Source organism: Oculina patagonica, chromosome 6 (genome assembly GCF_052425735.1).
Source record: "Oculina patagonica isolate OP01 chromosome 6, crgOcupat, whole genome shotgun sequence".
NCBI classification, from domain to species: Eukaryota; Metazoa; Cnidaria; class Anthozoa; order Scleractinia; family Oculinidae; genus Oculina; species Oculina patagonica.
Window position 1 is genome coordinate 813,936 of NC_135763.1, and position 23,577 is coordinate 837,512.

Below are 23,577 nucleotides of genomic sequence, written 5' to 3' on the forward strand. Positions count from 1 at the left end.
TTGGTCATCATGCCCAAATATAGAATTTGGCCTATTTCCAAGATGGCGGACGAACAGGACGAACGTGCTGTTGAAAGTCTGCCATTTTACGACAGAATTTTCAATCGGTAAGTGTTTCAATTGAAGCAATTTTTTTCTAAATCATTTTTGTCAGTAAAAAACAAGAGAGAAATTAGTCAAAATGTTTCGTCGATCAACCATTTTAAAATTGTTGACCACTGCGCGCCGGCCGGCAGTACTGCATGCCAGCGGCCGGCTATGAAACGTGTTCAGCTCAGCATTTTTTTTCTTTTACAAGCTTAAATTAATTTTTTTACTCATTTGGTACAGGAATAACAGGATATCTTTATCTTTTAAATATATAATTGTATAAAATAATAATATAGCAGGGATCCATATTCATTTTTTCTCCAAGTCGTCAGCCGGGCAAGTATGCAAGATGACATACTTGCCCTGGCAAAATTTTACTTGCCCGTTCAAAAGTGAAGAATGGCGACCGTACAACAAGTAAATGAAAAGTTGACTTTTTTGTTATTATCACATGTATGTAACACTGTGTATACATGAAATCTTCAAGACAACGAATCTGTTTTTAATAGAGTTTGATTCACAAGTATTTGTTAATGAGACTTTTTACTTGTCTACCTTGGCTGCCGGTTACAAATTTCACAAAACATCACGCCCCCAAGCGGCTTGCGATGTTGCGGAAGCGTATGATGCGGCCACAAATGAAAGCCAGGGCCTCTTCGACTGCAACCACGGAAGAAAAGAACGCTTTTGCTCTTCTTATTCATATTTGGTTTGTTTTTCTGAAGTGTTAACATTGCTTTATTTTCTTTGCTGGCGGCGCCAGACCAAGATAACGGCAAATTTTGATCAAAACATCAGCTGATGCGATCGCCTCGTGTTTACGCGGATCCGCGGATGCAGCTGCAGTACAAAATATCAGCGGTTGAGAGCTTGAAAATTGAGCCTGCAATAATTTCATTGATGGAAAATACCGCATCAGCCAAGATGGCGGCCAAAATTATGATTTTATCGCGACAGAAAGTTGCAAATTATGTTCTGTTTTCGAAAAGTTATGAATGAATGACAAGTGGTCAGAACGCAAGTAACTCATAAGAAAACTTAATAATTGTTTTTTTTTTTCATTAAGTCAAACTTAAGTCGTCCAGCGGACCAGTTTATGTAATCATTTGGTCGTCCATACGATGTTTTAGTCGTCTCGGACGACCGGACGACTGCGAATATGGATCCCTGATATAGTAATACCCTTACCTGCAAATGAAAGTAACCATAATTTCTCAGGCTAACTAAAGTGCTAGTCAGGCAGTGAGCCATTAGCCTGCGAATACAGCCGCCTCTCATTCGCGTCCCGCAACGAAGAGCGAAACACGAAGAGAGACGTCTGCGATTCACGGCCAGAAATTCCATACTGATGACGTAAATCTGTCCAGATTCCGGACAGGAGCGCTGATTGGTCAGCTAGTTAATTTACATAATGTAGCGAAATATAACACTTCATTACACGAACGGTAAAAAACGGGTAAAAAACCGGATGTTATTGCGGACTAAAAGTTTACCGGGGGAAGGATCGTGAAACTACACTGAAGCTATACCTTAGAATTTCTATAATATCTATAATTCATATGTAATTGGGAAACAAAAAGAAACTGCTTTATTACAAGATGAACGACCTCAAAGTTGGAAAAGATGTACAGAAAGGACGCGCCACTGCGGCCATTAAAAATAGATCAATTTTGTCACCTAACTTTTATTGTTGACATAAAGGCAGCCGGCAAAACAAACAAGCAACAAAAATGTGAAACACACATAACCTGAACGACCTGAACCAATCACAGCCAAAGAATAAATGCTACAGAAAAACAGAATTTTAATTTGACAAACAGTGGGGAAAGAAGAAACTAACTCAGAAGAATTGTTATGATCGTTGCGGTACCGGTATTTACGGCCCAACACCTCCGAGAGTTGCGTTCAAGTTCCAAATCAATGTCATTTAGTGATTTCGCAGCTTATTTTTCCAAATTTTACTAATGTGCAACTCGTATAGGGATTTCTAATTTTCGCGATGAAGTTGTCCGGTGTAAATGACCCCTAAATGTGTCCTTGACTGCCTTGAAAGTTTTTGTGATCAAGCAAGTAATGTGCGGCTGAAAACAAAAAATATAATTATGCAAGACCAACTGCGTGTGGTGTGGGAAATCTAATTAGTGGTTAACGTCATCAGTATGGAATTTCTGGCCGTGAATCGCAGACGTCTCTCTTCGTTGCGGGATGCGAATGAGAGGCGGCTGTATTCGCAGGCTAGTGAGCCATGCGATAACTGCCATCTTCAGGTAAAGCCAGCCGTACGCTAGAACAACTAGCTGAGCTATTCGCCTCACGTGCCCGTTTGCTCAGCCAGTTACTCACTGCACATTTTACCGCAGACAGCGAGGAAAGTGCTTAGCACATTTGATTCAGAAGCCGCTGTGTTGAATCATGTGAGCATACTGCGTGTGTTTATTGGTCAGTTGATATTTCTGGCTGAGCAATAGCTCACGTCGCCCTCACATCGCAAAATATATCAAACACGATAGATATTTTCCTCAAGGCCTCGCGAGGTAAAATTCTCATGAAAAATATCCGCACATGAGAGAAATCTGGTGAGAAACGGCACACAAGGCAGCTAGCTCAGCTAGATGCTCTAGTGTGCGGCCGGCTTTAAATGGAATGCTATTTAGGTTTACTGGAAAAACCAGGATTGAGAGTCAGGTATTGAGGATCAAGGATTGAATCGAAACAAAATAAAAATAAAATTAAATAGCTATAGCCAAGATAAATATATCAATTTTCTTATTAATATTTAATAGATTAATGGGGTATATAGATTTATTTACTTTGCGATCCTCGATCCCCGATCCTTGATCCTGGTTTTCCAGAAGAAATCCGTGCTCTTTAGGCTAACTAAAAAGACCCCATCCTTTGACTCATGTCCCCCCCTTCCCGCCCTCCCCCTCTCTCCTCCTCCCCCTCCCCCTCCCTACCTCCCCCTCCTCCCTCCCTCCCCCTCCTCCTCCCTCCCCCCCTCCCCCTCCCCTACCTCCCCCTCCCTACCTCCCCCCTCCTCCCTCCCCTCCCCCCTCCTCCTCCCTCCCCCTCCCCCTCCCTCCCCCTCTTTGGGATTTTACTATCCTCTAAGCAATACTTTTTACATTTCAGGAAATTCCTCTCAATTCTTGCTCTTGGTCAGCTGCTGTCATGGCTTGTTTGTGGTACAGGAGTGTTCAGTCAGCTCTTAGTGACTAATTACGCTATCGAGATTCCAACCACACAAAGTTTCCTGAACTACTTATTATTAGGATTTGTATACACAACAGCATTGGCTTGCCATCCTAGGGATTTCAAAACCAGATTAAAAGAAACGGGATGGAAATACTTTCTGTTAGCACTCTGTGATGTAGAAGCCAATTTTTTGGTAGTGAAAGCTTACCAGTACACAAATCTTACTAGCATTCAGGTCAGTCACATTTTAAGAATGCAACTTAGTCCAGTCAGTGATTTTTCTAAGACAGATTGTAAGACTCAAGATTTCTACCTAGGGAGGGTTGGGAGAGGGTTGTACTCCATAGTAGACCATACAGGGAGGCTCGAAAAGGGGTACCTTTATCAGGCTGTGGATATATAAAAAGGCAGGCATTTCCATGAGCTGGAGTATAGAAAAGGGTAGAGAAAACTGTCATTTTGGTAGTTTAATTAAAGGGCCTATAATTTATCTCTCTACTGAAAACCAAGGAAAGACTACCCAAACCACAGCTTCAGTTGACAGTGATGCTGTTCTATGGAACAATCTTTCTGAGGAACTTTGCAATGCAAATGCCCCAGATGTCTTTAAGAGAGGCATTAATAAATGCTTTAATTCTTCATCAGACTCCCAAATAGCAAATGTTTTTTACAAGCCAGTGTATAGAGAATTGTTTATGTATTTTCTTTGCAAAACTGATATTTTTACTGATAATTAGCAACTCATGCCATGGTTAATTAATTAATGTCCAGTCACTGGGATTGCAACTGTAAAGTTATCTATTTTATTACAATAATATTATTATGGTTAAAATGAGATTTCTCATAATGTTGCAGGTTTTGGACTGTTTTTCTACAGTCTCAGTTTTGGTGCTGTCATGGATATTTTTAAAAGTACGCTATCAATGTATACATGTATCTGGAGTGTTCATTTGTTTAGCTGGCATTGCTTGTCTCGTAGTAGCAGATTATTATGGCTCTCGCTATTATGGCTCAGGTGGGACTGAATTTTTTTTACAAGATTAATCTTGAATATATTTTTAGAATTTTAAGAGATTAATTAAATTTACAAATGTTTCGCTTGGCAGGTAAAAATCAAGCAATAGGGGATGTCCTCGTGTTGTGTGGTGCCATTCTGTATGGCATTTCCAATGTTGCACAAGAGTTTGTTGTCAAGAACTTTAGCAGAGTTGAATTTCTTGGCATGATTGGTCTGTTTGGGAGTATCATCTCGGCTATCCAGATGTGAGTTCTAAAACAGATGCGTTTTAAGTGTACATGTATATATGACATAAAATAATATGATTATTTCCCTCCCAGGGGTTTCATGGTACAAGGGAACATGGCCATAAAATAACTTGGAACAAGGAACAATTCAGGGACATGCAAGACCCACTTATTTGCCTGTCTAAGGGCCTCTTCATATGATCCCGGTTGACCGGGCTGGTCCAATTAGCGAGATCTCGACTCACTCCTGTTTTCTTTGAAAAATTTTTGATTTGTTCATATGAGATGGCGAGCCAGCCCGGTTACTGATATCTTGGTTTCTGCAACTGAGATATCGGCAACCGGGAAGAAAATTTTCCCATATGAACACTCCAGCCCGGTCGCAGGGATGCAACTTTTTTTTTTGAGAAAATAGCTTCCCTTTCGTAACTGGGTGGTCAAAATGGCATAATTTTGCCTTGTATCCATTTCCACTTAAGAAATATGCGAATTAGGTTTATAAAAAAAGTTACAAGGGTCGATAAAGCTACGATAGCCGCGAAAGATGCAACTTCATGTGTCACTATTTTGGTTTTGTTTCTTAAATTTTATCCCTGTCAACCAGACTAATATTTTCCATATGAACAGACGTCAAAATCCGTCCTGGTAACTGAGACCCGTAAGCCGGGCTCATGTGAAGAGGCCCTAAGAGAGGGTATATGGCGTAGGGAAAAAAAGCTGGGAACATGGGAACAAAAGCTGTGTTTCTGATATTTAAGGGAACAGGGATTACAAAAATCAACAAAATACTTTTAGGGAACAAGAGAGCACACCCTGGGAATTTTTGGGTGAAGAAGGAACATGGCATGATGTTTTAAAGTCGTTTGAAGTTGTTCTAACTTTTCCTCTTGTTTTTTTTTAGCCAATATAATTAACATTTGATATCACTTAGCATAGTTTTCTGTAATACTTTTATTGTTATTGAATTCTCTTTCTTACTTACTTTTTTTTAGTTGAATAATTCTTATCTGTCATATTCTATACAGGGTGATTCTTGAGAGGCATCAACTGTCAGCCATTCAATGGGACTATAAAGTTGGTGGGTTGATTGAGTAATTATTTTATTTCATATTTTATTCATTTGGTTAATATTGGTTTAACTTTTGTTATCATTTACTTCTTAATTTCTGATTTTAAATGCCAACATATGCTTTTTAGCAGTTTTTTTCCAAACTGGAAAATTGATATCCTTAATAACAGTGAGAAATTTGAATAAAAGTTGCTGCCATTTTTTTTTGTTTGTGGATAACCAATTTTGATGTACATGCAATAAAAATAACAATATATTCATATTTATTACATTTTATATCAGACTTACAATATTGAAAAGTTTGATATTAGATAAAATGTATTCTAAAAGAGTTAATGACCAAAAAAGTGGTACAGTATTTCTTTTGTACACCATATTACAAGTAATGTGTTAGAATATCTGGCAAAACAGCTGTGCGATTTTGTTTTTTCTTTCAGTTTTCTTCATAATTGGCTTTGGCATTTGTTTGTTCTCACTTTACAATCTGACGCCAGTGGCCATGAAGCTCAGCAGTGCCACAGTTGTGAACTTGTCTTTATTGACGGCAGACTTCTATAGTTTACTCTGTGGCTTATTACTGTTCCATTACAAGGTTAGTGATCAGAGTGAATCTGATTTTCTTAAGTTATTACCTTACTTTATAATTTACTAATAGGCAATTTTATAATAGTAAGAGTAGTTTCAGTTGTAAGACTTGAAAAACCAAGCCCTCCACCCTACCAGTATGTAGCTGCATTTGTTCTTGGTTGTCCTGAATTCAAATCGTCAAGCATGCTTTGTATATAGCAACCGGTCTGCCTCCTACCAGTTAGGATTTTTAACCATGTTATGTTCATTATAAGTATTTGTTTCCTCTGTTTTCAGTGGCATGCCTTGAAACTAGCTATGTGGAAGCTTATTGCATGACCACTGTAAACAAAATTTACATTATTTTACATTTTTTACCATTTTTACGAAAAGAAAAACCTCACTTATGTTTGGTGCCCCAGGAATATGTGAAGAAAATTGTGAGGCCTGAACATTTACAGCTTACATTTAAAATTTGTTTCAGTTCTCAGCACTGTACCTTGGATCATTAGCATTTATAATACTTGGGGTCATTGTATACAATCTGAAGCCGACACCCAGCCAGCCTGGCTCTTCTGTTACCCAGTCCTTATCTTACAGACAACTCGAGGAAGACTCCCAGCATATGGAAGACAACTCATCGTCATCATCATCATCTTTGTTTGTACTGACTACTGGGTGCTGTCAAGAATTAAGAACTGTTCCTTTATGATAGTTTATGACATGTATAAAAGAAAAACTGCTAACTAAAGTAAGACGACCTGAAATCAATCTTATGAGGGAAATTTGAATAGAATATATCATCCCAGGCACCTTTGCAGTCACTATCATGGTTGTCACACAATGCTTAAACGTTCTAGGGATGTCTGAATATATTTGGTAATTAACTCAGCATTATATGGGACATGGAAGGACAGATGAAATGTCCTCCAGAACTTGACTTTGAAATGCTAGCAGTCAAGCCATTTTTTTCTGAGTTGATTGATCACAATTATTGTGCATGCATAACTCATAACCTTAAATTAGTTATTTAATAACTGATAGCAAACTTGAAAGCCAGCTGTCTGTGTTTATTGATCTTGTACAGAAAAAAAAGCAAGGGCTTTGTTTATTTACATTTTATTCTTTTTTATTCCCTCGTTTAGCCAGCAAATAAAAACAGAAATAATATTTAACTCTGTATGTACATACAGACAACAGTGTGTAATGTGAAAAATGGAAAAATCATGGGCTATGTTTTGAGGTCTGTCATTATTAATAATTTACATTGACATAATTTTTATTTGTTAATACTCAATTTATTATTTTTATATCATTATAAATAGTGTATTATTAAATTATTTATTGCTTTCATGCTGCAGATCAGATAGACAATCTATCAGTCAGTAAACCCGGCTTAGAAAAACGAACTTGATCCCAGGGCTTTTACAAAACACCTAGGATCGGGTTGTCGTGGAAAAAGTCCGGGAGATGCAACGGAGTAGTGATTTTTAAAACACCTCCGCACTCCCCCTCCCCCCCCCCCCCCCCCCCCTCCCCCCCCCATCCCCCCTCCAAAAAAAATACATTCCCAGTTTATGAATAAGCTCAAGAATGGACCGTTTCAAAACCCCCAACAATTTTCTCCACATCAAACATAAACATGTAACATGCTCCACTCCCGATCTCGCTTTTTTGTCGTTGTGATGACTTGCCGGGAAGTTTTTTTGCCTGAATTTCCCATCAGCTCTTTGAATTAGATAAAAATAATGCTAATTGGAGCAAGAATGTATTCGTTTTAGATACTATGTTTTTAAAAACATTACGTCTGAGCGGAAGACAGTAGAAGTATTATTACTTAAGTAATTACTTAAATCCTTTAAGGTACCTCGCAGAGCACGACTGACGCCCAAAACACTTCAAAAGACCCTTACGCTGTTGTTTTTAATATTTGACACTCGCTGGTCATGCGTTACATGTTAAAAGGACATAACGCAACGTCGTTAAAATAAGTTCTTTTCAAAATTATACTGACTTTAAAAACTGACCCATCCAATTTTAATACTTCAGTCCCGTCAATTGAGGTCTTCAGTCTTGATATATCCAGAAATGCTGGTTATCATTCCCGAGGAACTTGAGTTTTACAACTCTCGCCATCTCCATTAGATGTTGCTCTCGTGATGTTGTTTAGCACGCAAAGGAGGGCAAATAACAAATATCTAATGATGCACGTGCGTGCAGACTCGCACATTAACGGTATTGCTCATTCAGAGTTTCAGCGTTTTCATGTTGAAATAAGTCATCTTGTTCTCAAGTTTATCACCAAGCATATCATGGACATCACATTGCTGAGTCATCCGAGGGTCTGTACATGTGTCTTCTCTATAAAGCGGCCGGTCTTTAATCTTAAGTGATATGTTGCCATGTTTTAATACGTCTCTTAGCGACCATCTCTCGTAAGTGACCACCCCCTTTACCACAACTGTAGGGGCCCGACTTTCTCTCAAACTAATTACTATTTGTGAAGACCTCAGTCTTGTGAGCGACCGCAACTACCTGTTACGTTTGTATTTGATATTATTCCTTTGTTTTGAGCTTTTGGTCATATCGCCGAGACAAATGAAGGAGTGAACTTAAACAACGTCGCGATAGCCCTATTCACATCTACGTCAACTCACTCCAATTCTTACTTATGAAGTGCAAACTTGTAAGCTTTATCCTGAAAGGATTCCGAAAAGAGCAAATATTAAAAGAATTCCCACGTGAAAACAGCATCATGAGGGTGACCGGGCTTGGGGGTGAATTTTAGCGCTACGTAGTCGGCAGGAAGGCGAAAAGTAGTCTCCAATCAACGCTGTATCAGAACCCTATATAACAGATTTTCAAAAAGTAAATCGATCACTACTGGACAATATTTCGCAGATTCCGGTTTAATCCAACTTTGCTCTGTCTTGAGAAGCAGTGCTGATTCGGCAGTTGTACATGCAGTTCCGAAAGCGTAGCACAATTTTAATTATAATGACGTTTTTATGCCACTGTATATGTATAAAACGCAGGCTAATGCCTGAAATCGACATTAAAACTAATGGATCGTTAGCCTGTTAGGATTTAGGGCAAACTACTCCAACCGAATTATTTTTTTTTTTTTTTCCAATTTTTTGTTTTCCCGAGATTTCCCAGTGTTGTCGTATAGCCAGTCTGGGAAAAATATAGCCATTACTGGGTTAGTAAGTTTTTTAGCGGATCTCTCTAGCTCTCAACTTGACGAAACAGGTTGTTCACCTGCGTAAGGCTCAGCTCTATTTTAGAAAACCCGAGCGCCGGACGTCTTTTCAGTGGCTTCTAAATAGGCCGATTCCCTCTATAGCGCGCCTGCAGGGAATCACGGTAGTTGTATTCATCAAACCATGCGCGAGACTAAGCAACGATGCACATACAACTACCGTGATTCCCTGCAGGCGCGGCTATAGAGGGAATCGGCTATTGGGTCACAGGCAGGTAACCGCTAATTGAAGTACCCACGTCATTTTCGGCACAGAACCTATTACTGGGCGTGAACCACAAACAAATTAAGAGACTTCCGTACTTAAATGTATTGTTAACGAACAATTGATCCAACTAAGCTGTTTAGACACAGAAAAAGACGAAATATATTATATTATCTTTCGAGGCAATTTTCGGTTCAGCACTTTTCACTGCGGTAGAACGTGACGAAAGTTTCTAACGGCTCCAAATCAACGTCGATTTTCTTAAATGTAAAAAGGAGAAGCGTTTCATATATTTTGGGCTTTTTAGTTTTATACTGATATGATAGAAATTTAAAAGGGGAAACCGAAGGGGAAACTGCCGATATTGAAGGAAAATCATCTGTTATTTGTGATGCAATTTTCAGAAAATCCATTTCATCATACCTCTGCAATAATGGAGAAACTTCACACACAGCAAAGCTAAAATTTGGCAACTTATTTCTTACTATGTGAACCTATTCAAGTATTGTATCATGAATCTCCATAGTTGCTTCAGGTCTTACAGGCAAATTTTTTTGCCGGAAAATCAAACAACCAGTTAGCAAGTCAATCTAAGCTCTTTCTGTGTGACTTGGGGGTAGTCTTTGTAATATCGGCTTAGTGACAACCAACTGTTGAATAGTGTTGTGTATCTTGTTTGGATGGGAAAGGATCAAAGTGACTTAAATATCAACAAAACTTTGGATCATTTTTTCTCATTTGTCAGTCAAACAAATTTAAAGTTGCACGGAAATTTGTCATTCAACTTGCGGCCGGGTCAATTGACTGCTAACAACATCCAGCTTGTTTTTTGGAGTTGATTTCGAAACACATGAGTATGCACTCAGAAACGTTTCATTTCAAGAAAGGAAGTTGATATATATTACTACAGCTTCTAGTCTTGTACAGGACGCGAGCCATGAATTTTTTAAGGCGTTAACCCCATTAAGGAACTAGACCCATACGAATTTTTAAAAAAAGAAAACTATGTCCTCGCTGCGGCTTTACTCCCGTACGAATATTCCGCGGTTGCTCTACCAGCTAAGCGACAATGCTCTACACCACATGTACAGCAAAACTGTGGGTACTGAAAATATCAAGTATTTGGCGGTAAATAAAGATGTGAATATGCAGTAAAATGACTTAGCAGAACCGTTGTGTGACACTTAAAACGTCAATGATGTAAGGGATGACATTTAGGTTACGTGATCAAAGCACGAACAACTCTAGAGAAATTACGCAGTTCGTTCGGAACTTGTTAAGAAATCCTTGAACTGAAGAATTGCATAAATAGTGAAACTGAAAGAGAGATTATTAGAGCATTTTCTAATGCTTGCACAAAATCTAAAGTTTCCTAAGCACTAAGAAAAACCATCGTGACTAGGGACCTGCCAGTTTGCGTGAGAAAAAGTCGCAATTAACCATAAGAAAAATATAATATTTAAGTTTGGGGTTTGAACCCGAAGCAGAAGAAAAAGAAAAAAAAAAACATCTTCGTACTGATCAGTGGCAAGCCACACGTTGTATGACTGTGCTTTTAAGAATAAAAAAAAAATTAACGAAAATTACGTTTCAAAATTACTTTGTAAGGCCCTTTTTCTTACGCTAGCTTTTCACTCGCGAAGAGTGTTGTAAGTGAACATCATCAAGGAGGCTTTTCGTATTGTGCAAAGACACTAATTACTGTAGTGTCATTCAGGTAGTGGTTCCAAAAGCAAAACTCACTTATCAGTAATTGCTATTGTCAGTTCCTTTGTATTCGTTAATTCGTTTGTAATTGTTATTAATATCTTTAAGATAAACTCAATTATATCATTGTTATTCATAATTTTGAAATGATTTGTTATCTGTAGAAATCCAGTTTCAGTGAAACCAATTGTTACATTTGAAGTATGTTGGCGGAGTACATCTGTTAAAATCGCGTGTTATCTTCGACATCAGCAAATCTTTCATACGGTTGAAAAGTGAAAAAACTCTCTTGTTGTGTAGTTATTACGTTATATAAAAACAATACACGCTTACACAAAGAACAGGACGTGGAATTATTAACATTAATCTTAAATATTGATAATTAGAACAGAGGATCATAATGATGATTGCATAATCAGGATTTTTTCCCACGTATAATCATAACTTTCCCCTTAAATGTTGTTTGTAAAAGTTATTGTCTCAAACGAAAGGCGAGGTCTGCCACAACTTGTAGGCGTGAAAAAATCTAAAACTTTCCTAGGTGCATGGTGCATATGAAATTTGAAAAAAAAACCTATCAGAATTAAAATGTGATCTTATAGATGATGTTCCCATGAAATATCCGTCCTTGACCTATTAATAACTAATTGTCGCAGAGCGGCTGCGGAAATGAGTGCACCAATACTAACCAGTAATGGGACAGAATGAATAAATGACAGACTCTAAGTGGTCGTCAGTATGCCCTAAATATAAAAACGAAATTGTGTCTTAGTTATTCCACCAAAAAACTTGGCAGATATTAGAAGCGTACGGACTCTCTAGATCGATGATAATGGCGAGAACCGGTAAGAACTTTCTATCTGTGTCGTAAATAGCTTTCTCTGTTTTATGAGGAGGAGATACACGCACGTATTTTCGAAACAGATTTTAAAGTATTTCTCTCTTTTTTATTTTTCAGTTACATACGCTGCTCTCTTGCTTGTGGTTTTGTGCGTTGGCGGAGGAGAAGGGCAGTTTTGTAAGTGAATGCATTGAGTAACTATATAGTTTTATTTTGTTTCAGGGTTCGTTTCTCTATCCTTATAATATTTACTGCACACGTTACCGCCTTTGTTACGAACCAATGCAGTTAAAATCGACTGTGTGAACTTATCGTTCAGTTTTCACTACGATATAGCACGGTGACTGCAACAAACATGACAACGCATAGATCGAGTAACTGAAAGTTTCTAAAGGAACTGTTGTGCGTCGGCGGAAAAGTGAAAAACACTCAGTTTGTTTTCAACTTCAGTTGCTAAATTAACCACATCATTTTTCGATTTTACTGGACGCGTTAGTCAATCGTTAGAGCAAATAACCGCAATCGAACAGGGCTCGAGTGAAATAAGCACATTGGAGTGTATCGGTCAGTTTTCACTCTCATAATAAGTTTAAACGTTTCAAGGTCACGATACAATATTTTCAAGTCAGTTTTAAAAATATGTCCATGAAGGGTTTAAATGGTCGGGTTCCCCAGACATAACTTTAGGTAGAAGTCAAGTAAAACATGCTAGCAATTTCTTGAAATCAAAGCAGTATTGTCTGATAAGAAAATGTTTTCTCGCATGAATTATATTGTCGTATATTTTTTACGACTGTTGTCGGCTGTTATTTTCTAGCTAGAAAATCTCTTAGAATTCGCACCATAATTTTGCCCCCCCTGATAGGCGGGAAATGTGACGGAATGATCCCTCCTTGCCTTCAAAAACAAGCTAAACCTTAAAGAAAAGGCGAAGTAAACAATCACTGAGTAAAAGAACAGTATTGCAAGCGATCGAATTCTGTTCCAATATACAAGGCTTTCCAGCAAAACAACATTGTCTGTTTGAAACGGAGTGAACCAGTGTACAGCTAGTTCAATGTGTCCGCGTATAGGTTTGTTGCGTAAGTCAGAATGTTGCATGCTATTTTTAATATCAGTTTGTAGAGTTAAATCTGAGTACACAGTGTAGTTTAAAGACGGAGAACAAAATCTTCACAGAAAGGTAATTTATGGTCGCTTACTCTGACACAGCACAGCCCACTCATTTTAATCAAAGTTATAGATGTTAAAATATAAACTGTTGCGCGACGCAAGCTGCCTTTTCTGTTAAGGTGGTTAAACCGGCAAGTCAGTATAAAATGGTACAATTTCCTTTTCTCCGATATAACTCAGTGTTTCCTGTCGCCAACAAAGACAATAAAGTCCAGGAGAGCTTGAGCCCAATTTAGAACAACCACAACAGGCTAAATTCGGCTGTGAAATTAACAGAAGTGTTATGGTTAACCACAAATGTGGTGAAATAGTTAGTAGGGACTCCCAGGAACTCGAGAACAAGGAGGGCAAAACATGGAAGGGAAAAAGCGCTAATAAATTAATACTCCGGTGAGAATTGGTTACAGAGGGCAATACTGAAATAAGATAACGTCAAAGTGCTAAAATCTGGAGCCGTGCTAAATAAAAAATCACCGATATATACACGGAAGGAACTAAAGCGGTTGACATAACTGCATGAACTCAACTAATAAAGTCCGCTACTTATAAAGCCTAATAAAACTCTAGTAAGTGTAAAAACGACGACTGATAAAGTCATTTAAACTAATCAAAGTACAATGGTTTCATTTTGTTCGAAATAAAAATAACAATGAATTTAAGGCTATTACCGATGAAACTTAGATAAGTCTTTGTTTATCGTTTTGTTGTGGCAACACTCTAGCACGATACAATTTTGTCAAGATATCTTTCACGCAAAGCACTGCATAGATTAGTTTCTGATCTTGAAACTCTCTGCCATTTTTGCTCCATTGTAAGCAGTTAATCGGCTGAACTTTATTGTGTGAAGTCAATAATTTTCCTACTAAATAAATCAGTATTTTTTATTATTAATAACCGGGCTAATACGAACCTATGCATGCGGAATAATTCATGCTTAAAATGCTTTTGAATAAACATTAATAATCATTAAACAAGTGTTTTTTTCTTCATCTTTTAAAAAGTGATTGTGCGTGTAATGAATACTGTAGCCGATTGCAATTGCGTTGTTTTTATCCACAATCCCCAATCACGGCTCAAAACACAGCGCTCGAATAAGCTGTTTATTTATATCATTTTTTTTTTCTTTTTTACTTTGAAGAAGGCACTAGCATGAATTACGTCAAAAAATAAGCGTGCTGTTTAAAGCTTTCAAAGTAAGGTTAATATTGTGGTCATTACTTATATTTGATTAAGAATGTTAACTCGTCACGAGCGAACTCCTCGCCATAGAAGTACTAATCTTTCTTATTTGCAAATAAAAGGCTGAAACGTTATATTAGCTTAGCGCTGGAAAACGGCAAATACAATTCGATAAGGTTTGTTATGTCTTGATGGCGAAAAATGGCAAACCGATTTGTTTTAAAGTAACGAACGTAGCTAGTATACAACATTTGACAAACTTGTTGTTCAACATTTGGATCTAAGTTATCGTTCCCTGACTTGCTTCAAGTGTGTCTTGACTGATATTGTTAAAGTTCAACGATTCTTGCACACTTTGTGGCATTCCTGCACGCCAGATCTGTTGATAAGTCACAGTGATATGCTAACACTGCATGTACTCTAACCATTAAAGCACTGACGTTAACAAAGAGATGAATTGCTACATCAAGTGTTTTTGTGGAGCTCTCCTCACATACTCACTGCCCATTGTGCCCATTAGCACGTAGTGCAGCAACAAAGTTCTTCCACTACTGTCTGTCTTTGGCCAGCTGTTGGATGGTGTTCCAGCTTTGGATTAAGCCCCCTCTGTCTCTACTGTACGTTGCCATGTGTGTCCAGTATAGTGCTTGCGGAGCTCTAGTCCGTGTTTTAAACAGTTCTTCTTTGAAACTTGTTTGGTTTGTATCTGGTGACCTCTAATGTCATAAAAACTAGTGTCTAGTACTAGTGGACTACTAAAATGTACAGAAAACTTCACAACTGAACACCTTTACGAGGCCCTTAATGGCCATGTCAGTGTACCACATTTGTACACCAGTATGGTGGGCAGATAGGGCTTTGGTTTGTTGGGTTTTTTTTGGGGTCGGGCCCCCCCTAAGCCATTCGATTCATTACTTTTATAAATATTCATATATCCCCAATAAATTACACGAAGAGAAAAACATACTCCGGCTTAAAAAGTGTACGGAACCAAGTTGTTTAAAAACTTCATTTAGGTATCTTTAACCTCTGTACATCAGATTAGGTATCCATTCAAGGCCAAAACTGAGCAAGGTGGTTTTAACTTTAAAGCGCCTGTTCATATGTAGAAACGTTGTTCCTGGTAGGAGGGTTACCCTCCATACCGAACCACCCCGGGCGAGAGAGCTTTTCATACGTTTCTTTAGAAATAGTTGCGAACCGTTTATATGCAAAGTTGGATCGGTGGCAGGGTGTCCATTCGCTTTGAAGGCAGGTTGACCCTAGGAAGGAAGCCAACTTTTTTCCACAGTTTGGTTATTTTTGCCTCGCCTACCAAGGACAAGGTGACGCGTATAGAGCATACACAAACGTTACAATCGGCCAAAACAAAATGGTGGATAATATAAAATCGAAATCGGCGGTAAATTCGTCCAAAAAATGGCCTTGATCGATGTTTCAGTTAAGCGTTCCTGATTTTAGAAAAGGCAGCCATATAAGAGTTTTAAAAACAACTCTCACCAGTCTTTTGAACCGAGAGGGCTAAGCTTTGGCTCGGTCAACAGGGACAACTTTTCTCATATAAATGCTCGGCAAAAGATGGCTCTGAGGAGAGGGTAACCCTCCTACCAGGGACAACTTTCTACTGTTGGGCAGTATTTTGATGTGACACTTATATTCTGACAGTTTTTTGTTATTTTGGATCTAGAATCCTTGGAGATACAATTTTAACACTTCAACTATCTGTTTTTGTTTCTTTAAAGTATGTACAAGGCAGCAAGATATTATAATAGCTGTGGACGTCTCTGGCAGTATAACCAGAAGTGATTTCACCAAGCAGCAGACATTTCTTCGGCAGGTAGTGGATGCTATCGCCATCTCAGCCACCTCCGCAGCTCGTTTCGTCATATTTGGATTTGATCATAACACTAACAGCATGGCGTCAAGCTTTGAAGATCGTGCAGCAAGATGGCGCAATTTAATCAAGCAACAAATAACCAGCTTACAATTAACAATGGGAGCTACAACAATCGAGGAAGCCATTACAGAAGCAAAGAGGTTGTTTAATACTACATCCCGAAATGTACCTCGCAGGGTTGTATTTCTCACTGATGGGGTGAATTATGGTGGCACTGAGTCCTTGAGGCAACCTGCACAGGAGTTAAGAACGGTCAGTGGAATTAACAGTCAATCTATAGTCAGCTCAGTTCTAAAATGATTTCCGTGACACGGGAATCACATTTATCCGTTCACAGAGTCTTCAGTATCTGCATGATCACTTGATTCAAATTTAATTCCGATTTTCTGTCTAAAGTGATAAAAATGGCGTGTTTTTGGAAGTTTGTTGTTTCTCAGTAAGAGATCAAAGCATAATTTGTCACTTACGGTGCTATTTGCTCACAATGATCCCTTTAAAATTTTGCATTTTCTCTCTTGTTCCCATTTATAAACTCCTATAAAAATCCCTTAAATTTTCACGAAACGTTACCGTTAATAGTAAAGATAACCTTTGTTTTTAAAAACCTGAAAAATATCGATCCCTTGTTCCTGTGGAATAAATGACCATGTCCCCTTGTTCCAAAAAATCCCTCAGAGGCCATCATTTTTCAATTTTTTTTTATCGTTTGTCAGTTAACCCGGTATGACTCCTTTTTAAGGCCATTCTTTTACTATTTAAGAAACCTCTGGGATTGGACCCGAAAAATTCCATAGTGATGACGTAACTCTACAGAGATCCGGGTAGTGTCTGTGATTGGTTGTTACTTGCGCGCGAAAATTCAAAAACAGTCAGCCAATAATAAGAAACGTTACACGGATCTCTATAGCTACGTCATCAGTACTGAAATCTGCGTCGAAACTCAGACTTTGTTAGTATACAGATAATTCGAGAAAAGTTGTGGGAAATAGCAAAAGTGCCGCGAAGGTGGTCTGGTATCTGATGCATACCTAGAGGAAAAAACAAGTATTTTGCAGTTTTGTTTTCCACTCGAGCCTGAGTATTTCTTCGTTTTTGAGTTTGGACATTTTTCTAACTCAGCGTGGAGACCGTGACATGCGGAGAAAGAAAAAGTGTATTCGCGTTGTGATTTAGTATTCAGCACGTGCAGAAGCCCTACTTTACCCAGACCACCTCGGCTGCCGCGTGCACTTTGTGCTTTTTTCCGACAACCTTTCTCGAATTAGCTGTATAATGGGATTGAGTGCGTAAAAATATAATGCCTCATCAGCTACAGATGTTTACTCGAGATTCTGTTTTAAATACCTTTCAGTTGTTCGGAGCCAGAGTCGTAGGCCTTGGAGTTGGTCCAGCTAACACCATCAACACAGAAGCGTTTGAAATACTCACTGGACGACCGGATCGCCATTTTATTCTGCGGTTCAGGAACAGCAACAGTTGCAGCGGCGATGATGATGATGATGATGACTGTGAATGCAGTGACGATGCTGATGATGACGACGAGGATGATGATGATGATGACGATGGCAACTGTGGTAACAGCGAGGTGAAAAGAGCTGTCAAACTGATCTGTGGTTAGATTTGACGTGGCGCAAGATTTGATCGAAACTGCTGTTTGTAAAAAAAAATGTATATGAAAGTTATTACTGATGAGCGCCATACGATTGCCGCTTAGACAAATTTAAACTAAGTGTTTTACATCTTAATGACGACGACGTTCTGTTGGCTTCCTTTAGATTTGGCCAATCAGAATCTGTGATGTGTGTGGGTGGTGAATTAAACAAGAGTTTTATTAACCGCCGGCGGCATGATGACGTATCAACTTAGCGCCACACTGTGGGGATTCTGATTGGTCAAATCCGGCAACCAGAACCTATTAAAAAAATTACAGAGATGTCCAAAAAAATGATAAAAAATGCAACGTATTCAAAAAGCCGTATGATATCCAAAGCAGGAGTAACATTCAGTAGAAAACCCCACCCCCCCCTTCCACAGGGGGACATTTGATCAGTCACTTCTTCATGTCCGGGAAAGACCCCTGTTTAGCACCGGTACCTAATCTTCATTCAAGTCAGTCACCAAACGGGTCGCAAGGGTGTGACTATTTATCAAGTAATTCACTCTGCTTCCTACCGGTTTTTTTCTTCAGATTTTGCACAATTGTCTGTTTGACAAGAATAGTTTATTTAGTGTAGGTTTCGTTATGCCTAGTCAGTGATACTGCTTTATAACTAGAAAAAATTAATATAATTAAAAGTGTGTTGTGAAACAAAACGACGAGGACCAGATACAGTATGGTGTCATAATAGCCAATCAGTAAAGTTTATGCCGGATTATTAAGTATATTAATTTGACAACTATTTTCATTGCTTGGCAAATCGAAATCCATTCGTGTACCTTAAGTCTTCGTTCCTTACTGCGCACGCTTGACGAAACGATCGTTTCCTCGGGTTTCCTGGCCGCTGGTCAAAGGGAACGAAGACCCTGGGTACGAGGATGATCGAAATCCAGCAAGGCTAGAAGGGACGAATAATTAGTAGCCAAAATATAGTTCGCGAATAGTTGGATAAAAAAGTCAAAACTTTAGCGAGTGGTAGCGGTCCGCATAACTGTACATCATCGAGTCTTAACTGTATAAGGCAGCCAACTTAGTCTCTTTGGTTGCTATTGTTGTTGTTGTTGTTGTGTTGTTTCTTTGCTTTAGCAAATAAAATTTTTATTTTTTATTTTTGCAAAAATGTTGTCGTTGTTGTTCAGTAATATCTAGACGTAAGTGACTCAAACCAAGAAAGGATAATAGAAACAAAGATTAGTTATGTTCTATACTTACCTAACCGGTGTGTACAGCAGGCACAAAAAGTAATTTTAACGTAAGGGGTGGGTGTTTTTCCCCCGCAATATAGGATGCGTGCTTTTTGGGAGGCAGTGATTCCCGTAAAATTTATTATTTTGCGTTTGCTAGGTAGGTTAACCAATCACATATAGGGTTCATCTGCTACGTGACACTTGTGACAACCGCAGTGAAAGACAATTAGTCAGAATAAAAGTAGTGTACACACGTAGCGACGAGACTGCTGAAGTCGCAGTTCGGATTCAGCTTGTGCCGAGGTGCGGCGGTGTAATAGATGGTTAGTACGCTGAACTCCAAATTGAGCGGTCCGGGTTCGCACCCTGGCCGGGGTCATTGTGTTGTGCTCTCACAGTGCCTCCCCCCCCCCCCTCAGGAGTATCAATGGGTACTGGTAAATTGTTGGGACAATTAACCTGACAGAATATTGGGGGAGTAACCTGCGATGGAGAAGCATCATAGCCCTATCATCATCACTCCAAATATTCGAAGTTAAGCGAGGAAAGCGATGACCAACTTGGTCTTAGGTTTTGCTTCATGATTCACTTCCAGATACGGGCACGATCGAGGGCAGATTAAACCAGAAGAGAAGATGTACGTCGCTCGGGAATATTCATATTTTCTATTTTACTTCCACCCGCCCCTTTTAAACATTCTGGACCCACCACTAATTTCGGAGATCAGCAGCTGTTAGTAGAGGTGTAGAATAGGGAATTTTAGGGCAAAGACAAGTCACTGATAAAAGCTGGGCTTTCAATCTTTTTTTCATCTTTTTTATTTTTTGAATCAGGTTGGCTCTGACTTTTCTCGCTCTTGCTAGCCTACAGAAGAAGGGGTTAAGTGTTCGCGCCCAGCGTTCTGTGCTGTATACCACTTGTTCTGCAGGGAACGCTCCTTCTAAATGCCCGACACAAACCAAAATGAGCGGAAATCTCAATAAGACTGTCCACATTTCTTAAATATGCTAAATTGTAAAAGAAAGATTCTAACTCCCGGTTTAGCAAATTTTATTGCAACAGCTAGGAGTTGCTAAATCACTTCATTCAGTGTTCATTAGTCTTTAAGAAAAATCTTAACAAGTTAAGCTAACAATGACGGCACGTTTGCTGACGACTGAGAGTCAAAATTTGTCGATATTTAGTTGAAAGATCATCCTATGATACGGGCCATCCCAATAAAATGTTTCGTTTCCCATCGCCCGACCGACCCATTTTTTTCGAAAAGCAAAAAAAAAAAAATTCCAGATTCACTAGTTAAAGAAGCAAGTACTTCAATTTCAAGCACACGATCTTGTTTTATTAACAACGATTGGTATATGATGTCTTTGTCTTTAATAAACATCGATACTACGTTATTTAAGACTGTTTAGACATTTGATAAGGAATAACGAACGAAAAGACCACGTTTTCGAGTTGACTTTGTAATCAGACTTTCTTACTTAGCAGCCCGGCCTTCTCTGGAACCCTTTTTTTTTTTTTTTTTTTTGCCCGACCGACCGACCCATCATCACAAAAGACGAGGCGATGGGAAACGAAACAATTTATTGGGATGGCCTCGGCAAGCTTCGGAAGTCTCCCCAGTTCGAAAATGTTCGTATGGCCTTCAGGAAACATTCGGAAATCTTCTGAATATGGTAAAGACCAATTTAAACACTAAATGACGCTCCTATCTCTTATAATTCCTATAATGGAATAAGATTGCTTTTAGATGCGAGACAGTTGCACAAAATAAGTCGCCAAAAAGTCATGAAAAGTTGCCGAGCAACTTGTGGACAGCGTTAGGAATCCAGGAACGACAGGAACGCTGGGAGGGGGCGCCAAGGGAGCGCCTGGTAGTAAATCGCATTTTGTGAAAAACAAAATGGCTGCCGAAGATGAAGTGCGATTTGTGAACGGCAAAATGAAAGGACCTGAGGGACAAACAGCAATTCGAATGCAAAAGAAAATTGATCCGGGCCGCTTTTGTCACATCAACAAAAGCCTTTTGGTGTTGAAGCTCTATTACTTTTTCGTGTTCAGCGGTCAAGCTTGTATCAAGCCCTTTTTTCCAGTGTTTTTTCGCCACGTGGGAATGTCAGCACAACAGACAGGGATAATTATCGGTTTGCAGCCAGTGGCACGTCTTCTTGGAGCACCTGTATTCGGAGCTTTGGCAGACAAGTATCGTAAACACAAAATTGCGATGCTAATAATGCTCATTGTCTCGACTACTTTGCAGTTTTCCCTCTTGTTTGTTCGCCCCAATGAAGAATTAAGTCTGGCAAGAAATTTATGTAGCAACAGTTCATTCTGGAATAAATCTGAAAGGGAAAGTTCCACTGGTGATATGAGGCCGTGTGGTGATAAAATAAACTGTTCAGTGTCTGCTGTGGACAGAAATTGTGGAAATCATTCTGTTTTGAATATGTCGGAAATGGTCAACACTACAGGAAATGGTCAAAACAATAACGATACATTTTTAGTTCTTATCATCCTTGTGTTTGTGTCCTCACTGTTTGACAACTCCAACTCCCTCGCCGATGCAGCTACTGTAAAGTACTTGACTGATATTGACAGAGGTGGTGACTACGGCAAACAGAGGCTGTGGGGTGCAGTAGGATGGGGAAGCATTGCCGTTATTTCAGGGTTTACAATTGATCAGTCAGCCCAGCATTCAAATCAAAGTCAGTTCCTTATAGCATTCTGTGGATTCCTTTTGTTTAATATACTAGCTGTAATGACAGTGTTCAAGTTACCATTGGAATACTTAGAGGGAAAATCTAAACCAAATATCTTCCAGAATGTATGCACCATTCTTTCAGACTGTCGTATTGTGATATTTTTGATTGCAATTCTCATCATGGGTACCTGTATGACAACAATTGGTGCATTCCTATTCTGGTTCCTTCAAGACATCAATGGAAGTCATTTACTTATGGGACTCTCCCTTTGTATGACATGTGTAGCTGAAGTCCCAATAATGTTTTACTCGGGAGGTTTAATCAAATGGATTGGTCACCATGGTGTCTTATATCTTACACTTGTGTGTTATACCATTAGATATCTGTCATACTCATTCATACCCAACGCTTGGTATGTGTTGGCCATTGAACCTCTTCATGGTGTGACATTTGGAGCGATGTGGGCTGCTACAACATCTTACGGAGGTGTGATTTCACCCGAGGGGCTACGTGCTACAGTTATGGGTCTGGTTACGGCAACACATTTTGGTCTTGGAAAACTTATTGCAGGATTAGGAGGAGGAGCTGTGTACAGCAAATATGGGCCAAGAGTGCTGTTTAGAAGTCTCGCTGTGACAAGTGCAGTTACCTGTCTATTTTTTGTTATCTCACAAAAGTTGTTAAAGAAAAAGTCTCAAGTGAACTATACCCAGTTTCAGAGTAATTTTGAAGAAGATATAAACAATGCTTGGGATTTAGAGATGAAAGAGATAAGTTTGGACTCTGAAGATGATTTGTGACTTGCGAGTGAACAATAATATTATTATTTTTGTTTGTATGCCATGTGCACTGAAAAAGAATACCAGGGCTTGAGACTAACTTTTTAACTCACTGGTTTACTGGCTAGTGACATGTAGATTTTACTAGCCAAAAGTAATTTTTCACTTGTCAGGTATATTGATTTCTATCAAGAACAGTTGACTTTTCTGAGTTTTTCACTAGCCAATGGCTAGTAGGAATGCTAAACCTGGTAGCCAAAACCTAAATTTTAGTAGCCTTTGGCTAGTTAGCTACCGTTAGTCTCGAGCCCTGAATACTACTAATCTCTTATTTATAGACCAAGCAAATTTCGCAGTAACACAGGACAATGACCTCAATCACCCCCAAATAAGGTATATTGTAAGGTTTTTTTGATGTGTGTGGTACTAGGTGACTAATGTAGACGCATCACTGAATGTTAGCATAAAATTGTTTTCAGTTGTAAGGTTTTAGTTAACTTAATAACTGACCTTACAGGAAATACCACATGGGGAACAGTGGATTTTGTTTTCCTGAGATCCTCAGTGTTCCCCAAAACACATGTTGGGGTCAGTTATTAAGTGTAATAGCATGAGTGTATGCAAGTATTGATGCAAGAGGTTTACTCTGGCTGGGGACTGAAAGTTTGCAATTTTTTTTATAAATACTAGTCGTGGAATGATATTTAAAATACGATGAAGCACCACAAACATTGTTAAGTTTAACATTTTTTATTGGATTTACTTTAAGAGATTGTTAAATAAAACATTGGGGATTACACATATAGTTATCAATTTGATCAA

General features: G+C 38.8%; 3 protein-coding genes across 3 annotated transcripts; all 3 read left to right on the forward strand.

Annotated features, from left to right (window-relative positions):
- The first annotated feature begins 40 nt into the window (after positions 1–40).
- Positions 41–7,522, forward strand: LOC144658590 (solute carrier family 35 member F1-like). The gene is made up of 7 exons (XM_078519035.1): positions 41–107; positions 3,223–3,520; positions 4,141–4,300; positions 4,392–4,548; positions 5,556–5,608; positions 6,037–6,191; positions 6,651–7,522. The coding sequence occupies exons 1-7, from the start codon at positions 43–45 to the stop codon at positions 6,876–6,878; spliced, it is 1,116 nt and encodes a 371-aa protein (XP_078375161.1). The 5' UTR covers positions 41–42; the 3' UTR covers positions 6,879–7,522.
- A 4,556-nt stretch (positions 7,523–12,078) lies between these two features.
- LOC144658613 (uncharacterized) lies at positions 12,079–19,207 on the forward strand. Its single transcript, XM_078519073.1, has 4 exons — positions 12,079–12,185; positions 12,299–12,358; positions 16,276–16,682; positions 17,782–19,207. The coding sequence occupies exons 1-4, from the start codon at positions 12,167–12,169 to the stop codon at positions 18,046–18,048; spliced, it is 753 nt and encodes a 250-aa protein (XP_078375199.1). The 5' UTR covers positions 12,079–12,166; the 3' UTR covers positions 18,049–19,207.
- A 1,750-nt stretch (positions 19,208–20,957) lies between these two features.
- LOC144658573 (major facilitator superfamily domain-containing protein 6-like) lies at positions 20,958–23,552 on the forward strand. Its single transcript, XM_078519017.1, has one exon. The coding sequence runs from the start codon at positions 21,178–21,180 to the stop codon at positions 22,774–22,776; it is 1,599 nt and encodes a 532-aa protein (XP_078375143.1). The 5' UTR covers positions 20,958–21,177; the 3' UTR covers positions 22,777–23,552.
- The last annotated feature ends 25 nt before the right edge of the window (positions 23,553–23,577 follow it).

Excerpts from the sequence above, each read along its gene's own strand:
- LOC144658613 (XM_078519073.1), top strand. Across the intron at positions 12,359-16,275 it reads CGGAGGAGAAGGGCAGTTTT|TATGTACAAGGCAGCAAGAT; the intron begins GTAAGTGAATGC and ends GTTTCTTTAAAG. Across the intron at positions 16,683-17,781 it reads CTGCACAGGAGTTAAGAACG|TTGTTCGGAGCCAGAGTCGT; the intron begins GTCAGTGGAATT and ends AATACCTTTCAG.
- LOC144658590 (XM_078519035.1), top strand. The coding sequence starts at position 43 with ATGGCGGACGAACAGGACGAACGTGCTGTTGAAAGTCTGCCATTTTAC. Across the intron at positions 3,521-4,140 it reads CAAATCTTACTAGCATTCAG|GTTTTGGACTGTTTTTCTAC; the intron begins GTCAGTCACATT and ends ATAATGTTGCAG. Across the intron at positions 5,609-6,036 it reads TCAATGGGACTATAAAGTTG|TTTTCTTCATAATTGGCTTT; the intron begins GTGGGTTGATTG and ends TTTTTCTTTCAG.
- LOC144658573 (XM_078519017.1), top strand. The coding sequence starts at position 21,178 with ATGGCTGCCGAAGATGAAGTGCGATTTGTGAACGGCAAAATGAAAGGA.